Source organism: Musa acuminata, chromosome BXJ3-11 (genome assembly GCF_036884655.1).
Source record: "Musa acuminata AAA Group cultivar baxijiao chromosome BXJ3-11, Cavendish_Baxijiao_AAA, whole genome shotgun sequence".
Lineage (NCBI taxonomy): Eukaryota > Viridiplantae > Streptophyta > Magnoliopsida > Zingiberales > Musaceae > Musa > Musa acuminata.
Window position 1 is genome coordinate 5291480 of NC_088359.1, and position 21958 is coordinate 5313437.

At 35.0% G+C, this 21958-nt stretch overlaps 2 protein-coding genes across 2 annotated transcripts; both read left to right on the forward strand.

The window, feature by feature from the left end:
- Positions 1 to 1835: 1835 nt before the first annotated feature.
- On the forward strand, positions 1836 to 14525 carry LOC135586129 (arabinosyltransferase XEG113-like). The gene is made up of 13 exons (XM_065173419.1): positions 1836 to 2277; positions 3158 to 3397; positions 3485 to 3690; positions 4939 to 5044; positions 5673 to 5929; positions 7447 to 7582; positions 8572 to 8666; positions 8766 to 8819; positions 9502 to 9615; positions 13042 to 13140; positions 13227 to 13346; positions 13813 to 13899; positions 13994 to 14525. The coding sequence occupies exons 1-13, from the start codon at positions 1923 to 1925 to the stop codon at positions 14159 to 14161; spliced, it is 2037 nt and encodes a 678-aa protein (XP_065029491.1). The 5' UTR covers positions 1836 to 1922; the 3' UTR covers positions 14162 to 14525.
- A 279-nt stretch (positions 14526 to 14804) lies between these two features.
- Positions 14805 to 19995, forward strand: LOC103970916 (bifunctional bis(5'-adenosyl)-triphosphatase/adenylylsulfatase FHIT). Its single transcript, XM_065173175.1, has 6 exons — positions 14805 to 14886; positions 15120 to 15226; positions 17900 to 18046; positions 19055 to 19153; positions 19472 to 19570; positions 19654 to 19995. The coding sequence occupies exons 1-6, from the start codon at positions 14805 to 14807 to the stop codon at positions 19768 to 19770; spliced, it is 651 nt and encodes a 216-aa protein (XP_065029247.1). The 3' UTR covers positions 19771 to 19995.
- Positions 19996 to 21958: the final 1963 nt, after the last annotated feature.

Sequence of the window (21958 nt, forward strand, 5' to 3'; positions counted from 1 at the left end):
TTCTCTTTTTATTTATTTGTTCACTCTCTCAAAGAAGTTGACAATTCAATTTAACATTTTTGGGAGGTTTCCTACATCGTGTGTTTGTTTCTCTCACATACTTACTTTTTGTATATATATTATTAGTGATTGGTCATTCATTACCTCCTACTAATGAATCCTCCTTTTCTCATGTAGAGGCGATTTATAATAACATTATTTTTTATTTTAATTTTAAAAATCTTTTCTCTCTCCCCAAAAAAAAAATTGGATTATCAATTCTTTTGACCATCCCTTCAATCTTTTTTCTTCCTCCATCATCATTGATAGTTGATTGTTTATTATTATTATTATTATTATTATTATTTTTATTATTCTCCTACTTTTATTCTTATATTTTTTTGTTCGTTTTTATGTTTAATCGTCCATCATCATTTATGAAGTCATTTTATTTTAACATAATTTCATTCTTTTACCATCTTACATGAGACACTGTTAGCCCGTTTTTCTATCATCCACCTCATGTTCATCAGATATGATGAATCATATCCGTTAATAAAGTATTGGCCATTCATATTATTATCTGATATATTTTTCTAATATCTAAATAGTAGTATGTATCATACACAATTATCACGGTGCTAGCTATATTAGTTGACAAATACCTTATTATATTATTGTAGAGCCTTCATATCAAAATCCACCTTTATCATTTATCTTTTAAAAAATAATAAATTAATTATTATCATAATAGGTTGCGATGTTGAAAGCTTGGGTGATTCAAGCTGAAACCTTAATCTACATAGGGGTATACCCAATAAAAAGCCTTTCTAATGCTTAACTTAGTGTCGATTCAAAGAACTTCATAGTTAAAGATGATTAGCAAAAGTAAGAGCCTCTCAATGAACGAACATTATGTGAAAATTACGACAAATGTTAAGAGTAGAGTTGTTCCCGAATTGAACCTGAACCAAATCTGAACCAAATCGATTCATCAATGGTTTGGTTTTGAATGCTATAAACAGTTTTGATTCGAAAATTAATTTTAATTTAAAAGATATCGATCTAATTGAGTTTATTGTCCGAATTGAATCAAGATTTCGGTTCGGCTTAATTGAATTGAAACGAAATACTTATATATATATATATTATAAGTTATTTAAAATTAAAGATTAGTTAAACGGTTAGCCAAACATGATGAATCGGTTCGGAATTAGTTCGAGTCGGTAGCTCGGAAAAAATGATTTGGTTTAGTTAGACCCTTGACGTTTTAGTTCAAACCGATTTGAACACCCTTAATCGAGAGCAAATACATGCATCATTGGACTATCAGTGATTCATACATTGAATCTGTGAACGTCGAGTGACAAATCCATGGCACCAAACTAAATCATCAGTCTGTTGGCGCCACACGACTAATCATTCCTATAGAACTCAAGTAAATATAATGTTGGCCGAACGAGAGTTCCATGCATGCCATGCCCACATACATACTAATTTTATATCAATAAAATATTTTCAAATAATGTATTCTCTTTATTATATAAATAAAATGCATGTATGTATAGAAAGGTTTTAATGACACTCTACAGCACACGTAGTCCCAGTGAATCAGTAGGATCCACGTTTGGTCCGATTTGGTAACTACGATGCAGGTGAGTTGAACCAGAGTCATTTTAGGGGGGCCCCAATCTCCTCAAGATTTGGTGATGCCGCTCCTATCAATTTTGTAATGCAACGTTCGATTCAAGCCGCAGCAGAACCCAACTAAAACAAACAACAACGGCGACGGTTTAATTCCCTCACTATATATATTCATATACCATACACACTAAATTAAGCCACCAGATGACCTGATATCGTTGCGGTGTTCGATTTTGTGAGGGCTTTGGACAAAGCAAAACGAGTGTGGAGGGTTTTGGACAACGGAAGTCGAGGCATGGATGCGATCGCCGAGAGGAGGAGAGAGTAGGGCGGGGGATTGTACGAGTAAGGAAAGGAGGCGACCAGATGAGCAATTCGGGCGTCTGATATACCTACCCTCTCGCATTTTTCCTCTTCGAATGGCGACGCGCAATCCTTTCCCGGACGGGAAAACCGTGTTTTTGACGATCTATGCTGCGGTTGTTGCCAGCGTCGTATTTTCTGCTCTTGTCATTCTCTCCTCATTCTACACCTCACCCGCTGCCGACGTCGGCGACGGAGGAAATGGAAAACCCTTACAGCTTTTCGGAACGTCGTCGCTCTTCTTGTCGTCTTCTCCTCCCTCGACATCTCCTCCTCCTCCATCGCCGATAGGTAACCGGTCAAATTCTTCTTCTTTTTCTTCTTCAATCAGCGCGTTCTTGTTCTTTCGATGCTGTCTTTATGTGTGTATCTTTGTTGCGCAATATTAGGATAGTCTTGATTCTGCTCATAGCTTTTCTTCTTTTTATGGTTCATTGCTCCTCGATTCCCAAGTGCGCAGATCTGTTTTGTCCCTCTTCGTATCATGCTTTGAGCACCAATTTGTTCGTCTCTCGGTCTAAGTTTTGTGATATGACGGCTTCGGAATGTTACTAAAGAGTCTCTTCAACATGCTGAATTGGCAAAGAAGAAAATAAATATATGGTCTAGTAAATGCATCAAAAATCACAAAAACTTTGCCTTCTCTACTGGCTACAAGTCGAGTTCCAACTGAAGATGAAAGTCTGTAGGGCACGTAATATGTTAGGAAACGGTCGTTTAGTTGCTTCTACCTTTTCTGTAACAAATACTGTTGAAATACAAGCATAGATTTCTGCGAACTTGATTGACTGCGTGCTCAATAAGAAATCACTTCCCCTGAAATGTCCCTGTTGTTGCTAAGCATCACTCTAAAGAGTGAATGTTCTACAGTTGCCAATTTTTTGCTTATTCAATGGGTTTCAGATGCTCTTATGATCAAGATATGTTGTTAATTTACAATGAAAAGCACTTGATTAAATTAGTAAAAAATTAATAATTTCTGCTACCTCTACCTTGATTGTCACCATTCTATTGAAGCTGTTTTGTTGTCAAAAGAAAGGCTGAAGAGGAGCTATGCTGTAATTAGATGTTAGGCTCTTATTAGATTTGTTGTAACATACTAATTTTGAATTCTTATGCCTTTTCAGTAGCAATCTGAGTAAACCTAAGAAAGTTTTTTTTTTTTTGACAGTAACTAGAACACCTAAGCTGCAAAGAGAGCCTTTAGACATGTTCACAAGAGCGATATGGGATGTGCCTATTGATAGGAGAATGCCTGATCCGAAGTCATTTCAGCTAACCAAGGAGATGGTGAAGCACCGTGCAAAAGATAATATCATCATTGTGACATTTGGGAACCATGCATTCCTGGACTTTATATTGAATTGGGTCAAACACCTAACGGATCTTAATATTTTTAACATTCTTGTCGGTAAGTTAGGCACCTCTAAAGCAACGTTAGATTCATATGTACAAAAAGTTCACATAACACTTATCTGAGTTCTCTTTTCGGATATAGGTGCTATGGATACCAGATTATTGGAGGCTTTGTATTGGAAAGGCATTCCTGTTTTTGACATGGGCAGCAAAATGGTAACAGTAGATGTTGGCTGGGGATCGACCAAATTTCACAAAATGGGAAGGGAAAAAGTATTGTTGATAAATGCTCTCCTACCGTTTGGTTATGAGTTGTTAATGTGTGATACAGATATGGTTTGGTTAAAGGTATACACCAGTTTCAATTCTGTTATTTTTGATCTGATAGTCCATAGGTGTAGAATGTCACAACATTATAACCTTTCTTGGATCTCATCAATAGTTCATGTTTTGCTTATTCTGGATATGCTAAAATTTAGATCTTGATGTCTGTCTTTGTTAGCTGAACTTATAGATGTTCTCTTGTACGTTTTTGTATGTAGCACCTAGTGCACCTGATAACAGTTTGATCATTATAACCTTGTGTAACCTGATATAAGCAAATGTTCCTGCACATGTGAAGTTTTATACCTTGGAGGCTGTATACATGTTCTGGGGATCAGACCATATATAAGGCCTGCATGTTTAATCTATGTTTATCTTTTCTATATTACAGACCATTTTTTTTTTAATGGATTGTTACTGGAGAAATGATTTAAATATGCTTGCCATTTCCAAATTTATGGTACCTAATTTTGGAAACTCGAAATTTTCACCATGCTACAAGAACTTAGCGTCACCCAGGCCAATTGTGACTATTTTATGATATCAACATAATTAAAATTGACAAAGAAATAACTTGAAATGTGATATGGAATATGTTTGATAGAAACTTCAAATTGCCATGTTTATGTAGAATTCCTTTTAAGATAACCAAGAGGGTTTAGACCAATCTTGATATAGCAAAAACTTTAGGATATCGTGCCTTGTAATCTTCAACTGAGTGAAAAGAAGTGACGGAGTGAGGATATGGATGAACATATGAATGTAGAAAATACTATGGAATGTGCACCTTGTCTACGTCACAAAAGCTTCTTGTAGCTTGGTAGGTCTCCTCGTAATGCACACTTTAATAAGTGTTCTTAATAATGTAAATTGTAGTTTTGGATTAAAAATAATTAGTGCAATGCACCGGTTCTAGTTTGGAATGTTGGATTCCTCTTGACGATGCAAGATGATTTCAAATGGAATTACATGTCAGTATCAGGCAAAACTGGCTTTCCAAAGCCCAAGCTATATCTTTTGCTCAATTCTTGCTCTTGTATGTAATGCAGTTAGAATAAGAATGAAATTCTCTCAATTTTTATCAAGCTTTGCCAGAGTTAAATATTTCCTGGGACTTACCAGGATATAAGCAAATTTCTTTTGTTGATTTGCTTGGCCCAAGCAGTTCTTGAATTATATCTATTAAATTGGATAGTTCACTCAAAGCATTCTTTACTGTTTATTCTCGTCTCATATTATAAATGATTTAGTTTGTGTTTTTGCTTGGAACAGAATCCACTTCCATATTTTGCTCGTTTTCCTGAGGCAGATTTGTTAACATCAACCGATCATCTTAGACCAACAAGAACTGATGACAGTTTGGAAGACTGGCATAAGGGTATTTTCTACTAATGTCAATGAATCTTGGTAATAAGTAATAACCACACTAGCTGGTACAGATATATTAAACATTCTTGAATTTTTTTTAACATGCCAAGTTGTACTGATATAATAAGATTGTGGTATAGGTACCGTTACTTGTATTAGTATCTAAAATGTTGGACCTTATCACGTACAAAATTTTTGACCCAGAATCTTATTTCCTGTAGAAAATATAACCTCAAAAAATTACTCAGTAGGTCCTATATAGTTGAGTGAATCTTAGTATTATCAAATATATCATCTGAGTTACTTTTTTAGTTGTTAGTGATAAAGTTTATTCAAAGATATCAAACAATGTTGCTGATGTCAGGTTCTATGAAGGAGCCTATAAACTAGACTGTAGAAAACTTAGTGTTTAAGTTTGCATATGTCCACATGGCTGACACATGTTGTAGTGAAATGGCACTTGTTTTGGTGCCATGCAAAGTGCAAGCCAAAACATAGTAAGGCTAATACAGAGCATCTGCACTTTCGTTTCTTTCCTTAACCCTTTCTTAAGGTTTTTTAAAGTTTTCTTTCATCAAAATTTGACTTTGATTGTTCGAGGATCATTAACTAATATTTTTCCCTTCTATTGTTTGTAGTAATTACTGCCTACAATATTGGAATGTTTCACTGGCGTCCCACTGACTCTGCGAAAAGGCTAGCTAAGGAGTGGAAAGATTTACTTTTGGGTGATGATGAGAAATGGGACCAGGCTGGCTTTAATGATATTGTCCACCAAGTTTTAGGGCCATCACTTAAAGGAGAAAGTGGACTTTTTTATGCTTATGATGGGACTCTTAAGGTCGGTCTTTTGCCAGCGAGCATATTTTGCAGTGGGCACACATACTTTGTCCAGGTAGTTCTTTTTTATTGTCTTTGTAGCTGCTAATTCATTTGCTCATCCAATTGTGGTTATTGTAAAGTTTATGGTATGTTATTCTATGTTTTTAACTATATAATATAAATCCTAAGCAACAATTCTTTTTTTTCTAATTGTCCTTGGATCTGTTATCCTGATAAATGGAGAAAAAGTTTTTAGTATCAATTCACAAAAATAAGTGAGACATAAAATTGTTCAAATTATAGAGGAGTTAAAATCAAGACTCATATTATGAAACTTTAAAAAAGATTTATTGAAAGTAGGATAAGGTTTGAAACAAATATCTCTAAAATCAATTTTGTTTTATACTTGGAAGATCAATCATAGAAGTTATTTATTTATTAAGATAATTAACGAAAAAGTATAGGGAGAAAAAAAAAAGATTTGCATATGAATTTTATTGACTCAAAGAAAACCTATGATAGGGTTCCTAACGATTTATTATGGTGGGTTTCAGAAAAGAACGGTGTATCCACTAATTATATTGATGTTATTAAAGATATATATGATACTATAGTTACTAGTGTCAAAACTATAGGGGGAGTGTCTAGGGAGTTTCCTATTAGCATAGGATTACTTCAAGGATCTGCATCAAGTCCCTATTTTTTCACATTGATAATGGAAGAACTAATTAGTCACCTACAAGATAGACCTCCTTGATGTATATTATTTGCTGATGATATTGTCTTAATTGATGAGATCCTATTTGAAATTAATTATAAACTTGATCTACGAAGACAAACTTTAGAAAGTAAAGGTTTTAGATTATATAGGACTAAAACTGAATATATAAAATATAATTTTAGTGCTTCTAGAAATAGATAAGAGAATATAGTTAAATTAGATGGACTTGAATTCCCTTTAAGCAAAAGCTTTAAGGATCAATTATTCAATAAGATGGAGAGACTGATAAAGATATTATTTATAAAGTAAAAACAGGATGATTAAAATGGTGAGGGGTGTAAAGAGTCTTGTGTGATCATCAGATACCTTTAAGATTAAAAGAAAATTTTTATAAGATAGTTGTGAGACCAACAATGCTTTATAGATATGAGTATTAGGCAGTCAAGAATGTTGAGATAAATGTGTGGAGTTACTAGAAAGTATAGAAAAAAATATTTTTATTCGTGAATAACTATGCATAAAAAATGTTTGTCAGAGGATAAGATGAGAGAAAGTCGTTTAAAATGATGTGAGCATGTACTTAAGAGACATTTGGATATGGTTGTCAAAAGAGATGAAATAATTAATGTTAGTGGTGCAAGAATTTTTACATATAAATTTTTACATATCTCAATGACAACAAAAGATTCATGTAGCTGATCCCAAATAGTTGGGACTTACAGCTTTGATGTTGTTGTTGTTCTTGGAACTGTTAGTTCATTGTTGCTTATCTAATTATGGTTATTGTATAATTTGTTGTATGGTATTCTCTCCTTTAAACCAAATAAATGTGAATGACCATGCAACAATTCTTTTAAATGAACTGGCAGGCAATGCCCCAGCAACTCAAACTGGAACCATACGCTGTGCATACTACCTTCCAGTATTCAGGTTCTGATGGAAAGCGCCATAGATTACGTGAGGCTATGCTTTTCTATGACCAACCTGCATATTACGATACACCAGGTATTCTTTCTTCTCATCTCATGTGGTAAAATTCAACTTTTTCATACTAAGCTAAATGTCTTAGCTGGTTGACAACTTTTTTTTTGTACTTGACTTTTACTGCACAATTCAAAAGTGAGTTGTAATATTGATAGGTAATAAGTGAAAAATATTTCCCCAAATACTGAAAACCAGTACTAGTGCTATGTGATTTTTGAGATGCTAGGCTGTGTTGAGTGCTTTAATTTTTGAGAATTTATCTATTGAAAAGCTTACATAAGCTATAGATTCATGTGGAGTATGCAAGGAATACAATACCGTGTATCGGACCCCGACAGTCCAAGTCTCGATCTGAATTGGTTTGGTTTGTACCAGCATACAGGGCCTAGACTAGTATGACTCTTGTTGTATCAGTGTATCAATACATGTTATGTTGGCGTGTACCATGATACTAGAAAAGTACTAAAAAATCTGAGAAAAATAAAAGAAATCTTAATTTAGGGTTCTTTCTCACATATAAATGAGCCTAGTATAATCAATATTGATAACAATGAAGTGATCTTAATATAGAATACAATAAAAATACCAAATAGAAACATATATCGAATAAAAATTGAAAGTAGTATGTATTCTAGGTGACAAAGAAATTCTAACTAACATGTAAACACAATAATTAGATGTAAAATGCCAAAAATATGTACCTGTACCTACCACAAATATGCGAAAAAATTATGATATTCATGTATTTGGATGGTGTTCATTTTGGAAAGTTCAGTAATACCCAATCTTTGGTATGACTGTATTTAGTTGAGGTCTGGAGCAAGAACTAGAGCATTGCAACCAACAAAATGTTGGTAGAAAATTCAGCACACCCTACACATTCCAGAGTCTAGTGTCTATCTCATCAGGCTTGCTTGCTCGGTTACTGGACTCTTATGTTTAATTATTCCAAAAACTATGTTATGTTGTCATGCTTTGTTATCCTTCTGACTCGGTTTGTGTCTTTGCAGGAGGTTTCTTATCATTCAAACCTGGTATTCCTAAAAGTTTGTTGCTGGATGGGCCACATACCGTACAATCACACTTCTCATTGGTTAATTACCAGGTAAGATAATATTATAAAATGTTTGCATTTCTTATTGAGATTTGGAGAGATGTCCAAGGAATGAACTGGTCAAGTGACATTCTTATTTGCATGTTTCAGTTGAGGCAGATAAGAACTGCACTTGCTGTTGCTTCTCTGTTGAACCGAACACTGGTGAGTGAGGTTTCACCAATTAAAAAATTAAACTTGACCTGCTGAGATTTTGTAAAAGATATCTTATATGCATAGTTTAAACTTTAAAGGGATCTTTTTCCTTGATATTCTGGTATGGTGATTTTTGAAATAAATAGCTTCAGAAGATAGGATCTTTCGAAAATCCCTTCTCTTTTCACAAATTGTGCACTTTTGAAAACAATGTATGTACATGTCGGCAAAACTTTTTGTCCATGCAGATACTGATAAACATTTCATTAAATTGTGCAATTAATTTATCATCTAATTAAATTCCAAATGGCCATTGAGCTGAGAACCATTTACTTCTCAAAATCCTTATTTTTAAGGAGCTTATTATTCATTAGTTGTTGGTTGAGAATTGTAATGTTAATGGGTGTTGCTTTAACTAAAATTCATGGAGTATCAGATAATTGATTTTTGTGTCTAATTTTTGAGATTCTGATTCCATCATAGAATAATGATGGAAGGTCAACTTTGTTCTCATCACACAATGAGCGTAGTCTTCTGCAGTATGCAATATGAGGCTTGTTATACATTAGCAACATAAAACACAGAATTGACACATTAACAGTTGACAGGACATTGTTGTGAAATTATTATTCAACGAGCTTGCCTGCTGTGGTTGCAATAATTCTGACTCATATTCCTTGTCTATGTTTAGGTAATGCCTCGATTATGGTGCAGGTTTGACAGATTGTGGTATTTGCATCATGGAATTTTGATAGGGACACTGACCAAGCAACCTTTTGTATGCCCTATGGACCACTTGTTTGAGGTAATTAGATTTGTTTGATTAGTGTGCACTCTCTTGCTAGTTTCCTAAAAATTATCCATGAATGGGCATTTTCCTTCATTATCTTTTCTTGCCATTTACTTGCTAACTTGGATCATAAAATTATGGGTTTTATTTGCTCTTTTCCATTGAGTTTAAAATTCCAAAGGATCAGCAAAATGGTAGGTCATTTGGGACGAACCTTATCTTTGTATGAAAGCTCGCCCTCAAATAGCGTATATGCCCGGACTTTAACTATGAGGACAAAGTTTTAGCATGAGTTGTGTTCTTACAAATAGATCAAAGTTAATTTTCTTGCATCTTCAATTTTAAGATGATTGTTTAGGTGGTCTGAATTATTTTATCTTGTTGCTCTTGGCTTCCTTGAATTATTTGTACCTGCACATTCTCCATTAGACTGCATTGATTTGGTTATTAAAATTCTCGGAACAATGAGGGATCTTCCTGCTCATTCATGATGTATGGAATCAGATTTTCCCTGCTGATGAATCACTATGGTTTGGGGGAATGGACTAATTTCCATTTTGCTAGTTTTCGAAGTTTATGGCTATATGCTTTTAGCCTTTAATCCTGTAAACTTAATTTCCATAGTGTTCCATTTTGCCACTTGCCATGCACAGTTTTATCTAGGAATTCCAATGATCTTGAACAAGGTTTTCAATTTTGGGTATTGGGTCCATGCTAGTCTATGGACAGATTGGTACAAGTCTGGTCTCTTCCGATGTATCGCCACTTGGAATGTCATTCTATGGGGGGAAGGAGGGGGAGGAGGAAGGAAGTGGTAGGGAGCATGGTTCGTCATACCGTGACGTACTGCCCGATATGGGCGGTACATGCCAGTCTGATATAGGACCGGTATAGGTGGTACATACCGGTCTATTTGCATGTTCCACCGTACCGTGTATCGATACATTGGTATATATTATCGATTGCCGATCGATATATCGGTACAAATCGAGAAGTCGAACCATACTAGAGAGAATAAGAAGGAAGAGGATGTCACAAGAAGAGGTAGTCCATTGAAGAGGAGGAGACATCAAGGATGAGATGGGTGATAGGGCAGTTGCGAAAGACAGCAGAGAGACACTCGCGAGTTGTGAGCCATTACGCATCGGGCAATGGTGTTTAAATGAAAATAAGCCACTTAAATAAGAAAATAAACAGAGGACACCACCCTATTTTGGGTGTTCAGCATCCCTGTTCAAGCACAGACTAGTCAATACTATCCGAAATTTATGGTAAAAGATTAAGTACAAATGTTTTGGTAAATAACATTCAGTTTGGACCGAGCCATAGGAAATTAAATTCCCTGATGCAAGTACAAATGGGAACAAAAGATGGTGTAAGAGGAATGAGGAATTTAAACTCTCAACAGATGAAGTAGTATGGGCAGATGAAAAGATGTGGTGGGATGGAAGATATGCAATATCCAAGTGCTCTAACAGCCAAGGAACTAAAAGTTGGATACCTGCCTTGTGTCATTATCCACTTGGTACAGTAGTATGAGCTGAAGTGTTGGTACACCAGAATAAGGTACTACACATTTTGTAAAATTAAGCAGTTGGCCTGATATGGTACACTTTGTAAGGATATGGTGATATTTGGATCCATACAGAAAATTGATTGACCAATCACTGAGATAGTTTAAACAATTCCTTATTCTAAAAAATTAGAGATCTTTTTTTAATAAATGACTGGGTGTTCATCTGATCTGGCAATTGATTGAATAAACTTTAGTCTGGTCATATAGAGAACAAGAATTGTCCTATCTTGACTATTTGGTGAATCACTCAAGCAAATTAAAATTTTCTACTCGAATTTTTTGAAATTAAGTCTATCAGACTATCAAACATGGTTCTTTCCTTGGTTGTCATATTTCTTACTTTTGAGAGTTGAAACAATATGTATTCATGATACCAAATATGACCTTGGCAACATTAGATGAGAAGATCAAGTATGTTTGACAATCATCAACAAGTACGATAGATGAGCTTTAGTCTCCTTAATTCGTGTTTTCTGTAAGTGGACATTGAAATGAGTGCTCGCAGAGTAGGAGGATGGTGTTGAGAGAGAAAAGACAAATAATAATTAATTAAGGTCAGAATATGATAGTGGTAATATTGTTTAATGTGGATTGTATCAGTTTAAAAATAACTTAGATTAGAGAGGGGCAAGTTGGAATAAGGGTGAGTCTGAGTATGGAAATAAGATTGCACCGGTGACATGGAAGACCAGGTTCAAGTTATAAGAAAATACCTCTTTAGATCTAGGGATTAGGTTGCATACATTAACTCTTTTCAAACCCTGCATTAGCAGAAGCCTTGTGCACCGGTTTTTTTGGAATACTAGAAAGCAAGTAGAGGGGCAAGAGTAGCCTTGATCGGAAGTAAGGGCATATTGTTCTTCAATTAAAATTTGAACATACACATTATTTCAAGAGCATCTTCTTTTACATTTGCATTTGTTCTATACTGTGGGCCTGCCAAGAGTTGAATCATGATGAGCTTTCCTGTTACAGAAGGGATAGAGGTAGTTGGTCTACTAAATGCCATACTCCATAATTCCAGTAATTAGAAATTATTTTCTTGATGTTATTCCCAAGCAGAACTGATCCTTAGCATTGAAATTGAAATATTAATATGCATTTACTTTGCTACAATTAAATTCTAAGAAAACCTATGTTGACTAAATCTCCTTCAATTGCTCTAATATTACAGGTAGGTCTCTTAGTCCATGTGGAAATTGGAAATTATCTTATAAAATTTCATTTGCCATGACTTTGCAGTTTGTCATATCATTTTTTACTCACCGGTTCAAATTAAGTTGATTGCACATGCTCAACTTATTGATCGTGTACTAAATTTTCCCAAAACATTTCATCCATTCTCCTTCAACCAATAGATTCTTATACCAATTTCTGTTCGTTCTTTGATCATAGAGTGTGGTTTTATCTTCTTTAGATTCGATAAAATAGGTATTCTCTAATCTCTAAGCTTTATCCATTTTTACATTGCTTTTGCGCTTGGATAATTTCTTCTTTGCATTTGGTAACAAAGAATATACCGTTTGATATATTAGTACCGTAGTGGTCTGATCAAATGTTGAAACTTGTATTGGACCAGCATTTAAAATCTTGATACCGTCCATAGCAACAAAGAGGAGATCCATTGGCAATCCCATCTATAATAGTTGGGAATAAAGTTTCTTTACTCTTTGTTGTCATTATTAATTAGTTATTTTAAAAGGACAGTCTTTTGCAGTCTGAATGGAAGTATATCCATTGGCAATCCCATCTCACTGCTTGTTTTTTTCTACTTGCACTACATGTAAACTGTTTTTGCATGTTATAATTGTTATGCCTGCTGCCACATTTTTTATCATCTAATTAGAGTTGATTCACCCTTGCAGATTCCTACCATGCTCCGTGGTCTTTCTGAAGAAGTATTTGGCCCACAAATTCATTTCAGGGAATACTCATTCCTGCAGAATCCATCAGTGCCCAAACATGTAAAGCTATTGTTGTATCAGTTTGCAATACTTAGCTGCTCATACATATCTTTCAATTCAAATAATTTTTTTTATTATGGATTCAGGTGAAGGAATCATTACTTAATGTTCAACTTTGTGATGCACATTCTGAAGAATGCAATATATCCAATGAAACAAGTAGCCATGGTTTCATCCAATTTCCTAGAAATAGCACTGAACAGATGGTACGTTCGTCTAATGATTAAATTTTGATTCTGTAAGGGTTTAAGATCATAATAATGGTGGTAGGATAAGATTGTCTGTTTATATGGCGAGAGCACATTTTCTAATGGTATCAACTAAGCAAAGTTCAGTGATAAAGCAGACCACTCAGTATTCTAGTCTTCGAACTTTAAACCTTAGACTTTCCATTGTTCATTTTCTCTGTGTTCTTTGAAGGCCTCTTCATACAATGCAAGAAAACAGAGCAAAGATCCGGCTTCTCCTTACAAGCTCTAGAAACATATATTTGTGTTTTAACGGACTTTGTTACTTTTTTGTCTTATAGTTTGTTAATCAGAGAGTCATGACACATGAATCTGATTATTTTATATTTTTTTCCATGAAACAGGTAGATACTTGAAGCTTTTATTGATGTACTCTAAAAGAGTTCAGAAGCTTTACTAAATAGTTTGTCAATTTGTCTTACAGTACATGCAAGTATTCTCCCAGTACAAAGATATCAAAGTCTTGCACTTTTCATCCATGACGAATGCCTTCCAAGGGTTCAGTGATGAGGTAAGCATTATCATACCTTTTTTTATTGGTGGCTAAAAATTGTTTCTCTATATCACTATTTTGTTCTAGATGATATCGTGATGAGTTGATTTAGGTAAGAGAAGCAAAATTTAGAAGTCGTGTGAAGAGATACGTCGGAAATTGGTGCTGCATGAAGAATCATAACCCTGGCCACATATACTATGACATGTACTGGGATGAAAAACCAGGATGGAAACCTAAACCGCCTCGAACTAGACATGATGATCATCCACCTTGGTAAACAGATTGAAATATTATTTTTACTTCTCATGAAAGATCATCATCATGTCTATGACTTTAGAAAAACCTCTTGAAAGTGTTACCATCTTATAAATGAAAATTTTCTGATATATTTTCTTTCTCAAAAGTTTCTCCTTTGTACGGAATAAAATTTCATAGGTTCAGTTCCCTAGGGGAACAATTTTGAGTGTGCATCATTGTGTTTTTATTTATTTGTTCTCTCTCAAAGAAGTTGACAACTCTGTGTGGTACTTTTGGAACTATGTCTATATTTTAGACAGGATGTTTTCAACATCCTATGTTTTCTCTCTCTCTCTCTCTCTCTTTCTCTCTTCCTCACTCATTCTCTAGAGCCGATTTTTAACAATGTTAGATGGATTCATGTAAATGATATTGTGTCTAAGAAGAGAGATCTCTTTAGATCTTCATCAATCTTATCTAACACATTTTTGAGTCATTATTATTATTATTATTATTTATTTTTTAATATCTCAATTTTTTGTTAAAAAAATCAATGTGTTGATTGTCGTTTTATTTCTTAATAGAAGTTTAATTTTTTTAAGAAAAAAAAGTCCTCCTTTTAGTACGGGAGTAGAAGGGCTCCCTAATTTAGCAGATCAATGCTCTAATACTTAGTCCTGATAATGATCCGATTCATCCAACTCCTATCACCGGAAGGGCTTATTATATGTTTTCTCCGAAGTCGAATTCGAGTCATCTCGCAACGTAAGACACGACTCGAGTCGGGACAGTAAAGCAGCGGCTCGAATTCACGTCTCTCGTCTCTCGTCTCTCGTCTCTCGTGCCTTCCCTTCCTTTGTATCTGAACGATCATACGGCGAGTGCCGTCGCCTGCCGCTCTCCGTCGCACTTCGTTCCCCCTCACCCCGAATCCGATCCGTCTATTCCGCGCGACGGTTCAGCCCCGGTCTGGGTCTAGGTCGCAGTCTGAGATGGAGGAGGCGTCAACTACACCTTCGGCCCGTACAAGATCCACTGTACCGAGGTCTTCCACTCGACCGTGCACTCCTTTGCCACGGTCAACCTGCGGCCTCTCCTACCGGGTATGCCTTCCGTTGATTCCCATCCTCTCTCATATTATTTTGGATTGTTGCTACTTATGAAATATTAGGGTTATGGTCACAATTGTGGGTGTAGATTTCGATAGGTTGTTTAGAGTAATTTTGGATGGATATCTTTTGATGCTTCTGCTTATGCTGAGTTTGGAGAGATACATGATTACCGTTACTATTATCTTCCTTTATTGTATTTGTTTTTTGTATGGTTGACGGTCAATGTGAGGGCTAGCTTAAGCTCTTATGTTGTGTTACTCGCTCTTTTCTTTGTCTTAGCAATGTAGGATTACTTTTAGCCCTATCTCAATCTCTATCTCAAACATGACTTTTTTTGATTAACAATCTTCCACTTTTATGTGTTGCTATATCAGGTTTGGTTATTTCCCCTTCTATTTTCAATTTTTGATTTTAAATTTTGATCTTTTCTGGATCTTTGATCCTGGTAGGGTCCATCGACCTAGTCGATCTTTACTCTACTCATCTGGATGTTGATAATTTCAAAGGAATTCAAGTTTGAGTGGGACTATCTTAAGGCTACCGTACATGGTGGTTGGACACCAATACAACCTAAAAACTTAAGTATATGACAATATGTGTAGCTGATTCTTCTTTATCACTTGTCACTTTGGGACTTTTCTAAATGCTATCTCAATCTTAATCTGTATTATCTTGTCTTGTAATAATTAAATCCATGATCATTCCTAGGTCCCATGCTTGTCCTGTTCATTCATAGGTTGCGTTGTTATTTCCTGTACTCAATTTCAATCTATAAAATTGCATCATTGGACTAATTTCTCATGGTCTTTATTACCCTTCCTACACTACACATTCCCCTTTGCCTTTCTCCCTTGTCCTTTTATAGCCATGAGATTCTACTTTTGGACTTACCAAGAATGCTTAGCTTAGGAATGCAAAAGCAAGTGCATTCTTTATAATACCAAAATTGGAACTTGCTTTGTCCGGTATAATGCAAGTTTCTTTCCTCTTAGTATCACCTTTTGTCTTTAACAATTCCAATATTGTATCTTCTTCATCTTTAAATGCTAAGAGAACTGCCAAAGGATACTTGAGAGTGGGACTTCTATCTTTCCCAAATTTCTTAGGTGACTTCATTTACACAAAAGCAGCTATTGATGATTGGATCCAGGTTATAAAATGATGCATCATAAAGAGGGGCATTCTACTGAGAAAGTCTCTACTGCATGCATGAAAAGCTCATGGTAGACATTGTTACATATATAATCTCCAATAAATAGGGTGGACGTAGATGACATGAATTTGTATCACTGCATGAAGGAATTTTTGGGACAAGAACACTTTGAATTGCTTGCATTTTTGAACCTGTCACACACAAGGCATTTCTCCAATTGATGATTGTTTGAGATAAGGATTTTAATTTCGAATAATACCACTTGTACTGGGCAGTACATATCGATCGACTAGCAAATCGATACGCGGACCATCTACTATCGGACGGTATCAGCTTGGATGCGATGAGGGAAGAAGAAGCGTCAAGGGAGAAGAGGAAGAAGAAGAGGAAGAATCGAGAGAACCTCGATGCTTTCTGATACGACGTCACCCACCCTCAACGATCTCGATCCAGAAGGTAACGAAGAGGTGGTGGCTTGGCTTCTTCATTGCATCCTTCACTGAAGGCCAGAGGCGTCTACGACCTTCGACACCTTCGCCAAACGTCACAGATGAGGAGAATTCTTCTTCTCGTCTGACGTGATGAGGAGAAGAAAAGGAGACGATGTCGCTGGGGCAACATATGCCTCCTTATATATATATATATATATACACACACACACACGTACTAAGCGGTACACCCTAGCATACCGTTTAGTATGTCTATACTGCACCGTACCAAACAAAGCTCGAAATATTGATACGATACGAAATTACGAACTTTGGTTTGAGAGGTTTCATGTAAAAATTAAGTATGAACATACAATCTGATATAACCAAAATTTTAAGTAAATAATAACTTTAGTGCCTTTGCTCAGTTGAGCTTAGGAAAGGTTAGTGACTGCCACGTGAATCGTATGTTACACTTACATCCTCGGACCGTTAGTTTATTGTTGAAGGTTGATTATGCTTATACCAAAAATGTTTTGTGAAAAACAAATGCTTTGTGGTACTAGCTTCTCTAACTTGAAGTGCTTTATCACATGTTTATTAATTCTGTCTTTGAATGAAGCATATCGATCTGATCAATTTGATCAGTTAACCATAATTATTGTTTAACGTTAAAGTCTTTTTCCCTGTAAAAGGGTAGGTCTATGTATCACATTCATTGTATAGCAAAGTATTTACCTTCCATTCATGGGCATACAAAGCAAATTGTGAGACTCTATTGTATAACTATCTCTTTTATTAAAGCTTTGCTGCCATCTTCCCTCATTTCTGTTGATTGCTACATAGATCTAATATACCTTTTCTAAAATTTTGCAGGTCATATCCTTTCGACGAAGGCACTAATTCATCTTATTGATATCATTTTACTTGATGATATATGCATGCAATGTTCAGTTCCTCTGTTGTGCATCTATGTTAAAATGCACAGATCTCTTTGGTGGCATCTTTCTCTCTATTCACTTCATTTGTACACTTTTTATTTTGCATGCATAATTTCGCCATAAGTTGAACCTTGACATTATCTACATGTGCTTGTATGTCCAAGGCGGGAAGTAAAATGTTTTATTGATCTCACTGCTGATGTGGTTTGTGACTTATGGCCTACTGCCAAGGAAGTTGGTGGTTGTCTTGAGCGTCATCATGAAGCATCTTCACTGACATTTGCTATTCAAGTAAGATTATTAGAATTTATTTTGGTCACTGTTTTATGTTATGTAATTTCACTATATCTAATTAATGAATGATTCAATTATTGCTACCTGCCTTTATTTTTTTGTAGAATAATCTCAAGAATATAGTGCTGTGTGGATAATCTCTTCACTGGTTGATTTAATCTGTCTTTGGTTGAAGATCCCAATGATTAACCTGTTTTGAGTAGCTGTGAATAGGTGATCAAGTTCTGGCATGCTTAGCTTGATTACCATGTCAGCAACCCGATTTGACCTTTTTGAATGATATGGTTATGGTTAATTCATCAACCACTACATGGTTGTTTCACTACTTCTAGTTGGATTGTCGAATGGTTCAATTCCATTTAAGTTCAGGTTCTTATATTTGAAACTGATGTGCTTGTTGGTAGGGTTGAATGGGTTGATCTGTGGTATCTTAAACTTTTGAACCTGGTATCCCACCAATTTCATTCTGAGCTTGAGAGTCTGGTTCATGGGTCATGTTACTGTTTAGCATCGAGTCAAAAGTTGCTCTTGGCCTCAGCACCTGTCTTGTATGAAGAACAAGATTGCAATGGAACCCTCAGCATCTTAGAGAAAAGTACCTTCAATTAGCCTTGCTGAAGACTGACCTGTCTTTGTAAAATGCATAGAGGCATTGAAATTTGAGTTTTTCATACGACAAATAACTTAGTTGTCTGTCAAATTTATTCTTGCTTGCGTCCTTTTGGAATTGCCATTAAGGTACGTACTGGCAATGCCCCCTTTGATTCATGTTCCTCTGCTGTCTTGCTATGTAGGAAGTCTGCAACTGTTAATTTGACTCAAATCACTTAGGTGTCTTGATATGTATGAACCATTGAATTATGTTTGGTACATAAAAAAGGGAATGTTCCATATAGCTGATATAGAGATGACATTATTTGATGTTCCATATAACTGACGATAATCTATGGTTGGCGTTTGTATTCCCTTGCTAAGTTCCAAGGTATCCTTTTGTTGACTATCCAGGATGAACCTCAGGCTGGGCAGACAGTTCCTCATGTGCACATTTTCATTCTACCTAGGAAAAAGGGAGATTTCGAGAAAAATGATGAGATCCATTATGCCGTAAGTGATAGTCTTATTTTAATATGAAAAGATTATTTCAGTGAATGTTGTACTAAATTTGGCAATGCCCCCTTTGATTCATGTTCCTCTGCTGTCTTGCTATGTAGGAAGTCTGCAACTGTTAATTTGACTCAAATCACTTAGGTGTCTTGATATGTATGAACCATTGAATTATGTTTGGTACATAAAAAAGGGAATGTTCCATATAGCTGATATAGAGATGACATTATTTGATGTTCCATATAACTGACGATAATCTATGGTTGGCGTTTGTATTCCCTTGCTAAGTTCCAAGGCATCCTTTTGTTGACTATCCAGGATGAACCTCAGGCTGGGCAGACAGTTCCTCATGTGCACATTTTCATTCTACCTAGGAAAAAGGGAGATTTCGAGAAAAATGATGAGATCCATTATGCCGTAAGTGATAGTCTTATTTTAATATAAAAAGATTATTTCAGTGAATGTTGTACTAAATTATCTTCTTATTGGTCTGCTATTAGATTGATTTGAAAGAGAAGGAACTCAAGGAGAAGCTCGACTTGGACAGAGAAAGGAGGGACAGAACACCAGAGGAAATGGACCTAGAGGCCGATGAGTATCGAGCTCTATTCTCATAGATAATGTACCTACCATGTTCAATCTTCTACACTACAATGCATATAAAACATTGAGTCAGGCTGACTGCTGCTTTGAGCTTAAGAATTCTCTAGTGTTTATTCCTTTTGTGATTCGCATGGTTGTTTGCTGCTTTCAATTGTCCATGCTACTCCCTCTGCATGATGGATCTCATCTTCACCGACTTCTGAAAAATCAATGAAGGTATTTCATATTTTTTTTGTCTAGCATCGCTATATAAAGAATTTGTCTTTTCCATGGATATAGGTAGGGATTTGACTTACTTTTACGTTGGTTATTTTTTATGCTTTTGGTTGTTGATCTCTATATATTTTGATTTTGAAAGTTTTCTTTTCCTTCTTTGCAAGTGGTATCAGAGTCCAAAAACCTAGTGGTCAAAAATTCAAGAAGCATAAGTGAAGGAGAATGAAGTAAAAATATCCCTTGATAAAATACTCATCAAGGGAGAGAGAAATTGTTCAAATTAACAAGTATTTTGAGATTTCTAAAATTAGTATTCAGGTAGTATAATGAATCATAGTATAAAAAGGTGTTATCATGAGAAAAAAAATCTTGATAAGTAGGGTTTGATTTTTCTATAAATATCTCATGTATTTTTAGGTTTTGATGGGGGAAAGACAAGATGTGAGAAATATTTTTGGTACTCCTAGACACAAAAAAATTTATGTTTCAGTGGGGATAACTTAAGGTCTTATAATTGAAGATGAAAATTTTAAGTTTTTTAAAAAATATAGATAAAAATGTATATAATCATATGAATCTTAAATTATTTTTTTAATATTTTTTATTGTTCATCTCTTTAGATTTTTTATTTTTATTTTAAAAATCTTCTCTCCCTCCCAAAATAAAAAAAATTTGGATCATCAATTCTTTTAACCATCCCTTCAATCTTTTGTCCCCTGCATCATCGATTGTTGATTGTTCATTATTATTATATTTTATTCTCCCACTTTTATTCTTATATTTTTTAAGTTTTTATGTTTGATTTTTTATCATCATTTATGAAGTCATTTTATTTTAGCATATTTTCATTCTTTTATCATCTTACATGAGACATTGTCAGCCCGTTTTTCTATCATCCAACTCATGTTCATCGGAGCTCTATCTGTAGCTTTCTCATAATAGATTTTTGTTGTCTGATTTAGAATCAATTGAAGTGTATTTCAAAATTCAACACAGGTTGAGATGTTAAGAGTGTTTGGGTGATTCAAGCTGAAACCTTAATCTACGTAGGGATATACCCGATAAAAAGCCTCTGTAATGCTTAACTTAGTGTGGATTCAAAGAATTTTAATGGAAAAGATGATTAATAAAAGTAAGAGCCTCTCAATGAACATAATTGACCATTATATAGAAATCATGACAAATGTGAGAGAAGAGTTGCTTAAATCGAATCGAAAAGCTGAATTGAACCGAAACCGAACGTGAACCAAATCGGTTCGATCCAAATCGATTCATCAATGATTTGGTTCAGGTAGCTTCTTTGGTTGGGTTAATCGATTCAAACTGAATTGAATCGATTTTAATTATAAATATATATATATATTATAAATTTGAAATATATATATATTATAAATTATTTGAATATATATATATATATATATTATAAATTATTTAAAATTAGAAATTAGTTAACCGGTTAGTCAAACATGATGAATCGGTTTCGAATCAATTCGATTAGGTAATTCTGAAAAAATGATTCAATTTAATTCGATTTTAGTTCAAATCAATTTAAATACATGCATCATCGACTGTCAATGATTCATTAATTGAATCTGTGGACGTCGAGTGACAAATCCATGGTACCAAACTAAGGCGTCACATGACTAATCATTCCTATAGGACTTAAGTAAAGTCGATGTTGGCCGAACGAGAGTAGCGTCTCGAGAGTTCCATACATGCCATGCCCACATACTAATTTTATATCAATAAAATATTTTCAAATAATGTATTCTTTTTATTATACAAATAAAATGCATGTATGTGTAGAATGGTTTTAGTGACACTCTACAGAACACGTAGTCCCAGTGAATCAGTAGGATCCACGTTTGGTCCCATTTGGTAACTATGATGCAGGTGAGTTGAACCAGAGTCATTTTAGGGGGGCCCCAATCTCCTCAAGATTTGGTGATGCCGCTCCTATCAATTTTGTAATGCAACATTCGATTT

Coding starts and splice junctions, on each gene's coding strand:
- LOC135586129 (XM_065173419.1), top strand. CDS start 1,923: ATGCGATCGCCGAGAGGAGGAGAGAGTAGGGCGGGGGATTGTACGAGT. Junction 2,278..3,157: donor TCCTCCTCCATCGCCGATAG/GTAACCGGTCAA, acceptor TTTTTTTGACAG/TAACTAGAACACCTAAGCTG. Junction 8,820..9,501: donor CTCTGTTGAACCGAACACTG/GTGAGTGAGGTT, acceptor GTCTATGTTTAG/GTAATGCCTCGATTATGGTG.
- LOC103970916 (XM_065173175.1), top strand. CDS start 14,805: ATGATCCGATTCATCCAACTCCTATCACCGGAAGGGCTTATTATATGT. Junction 15,227..17,899: donor TGCGGCCTCTCCTACCGGGT/ATGCCTTCCGTT, acceptor TGACATTATCTA/CATGTGCTTGTATGTCCAAG. Junction 19,154..19,471: donor ATGATGAGATCCATTATGCC/GTAAGTGATAGT, acceptor TTGACTATCCAG/GATGAACCTCAGGCTGGGCA.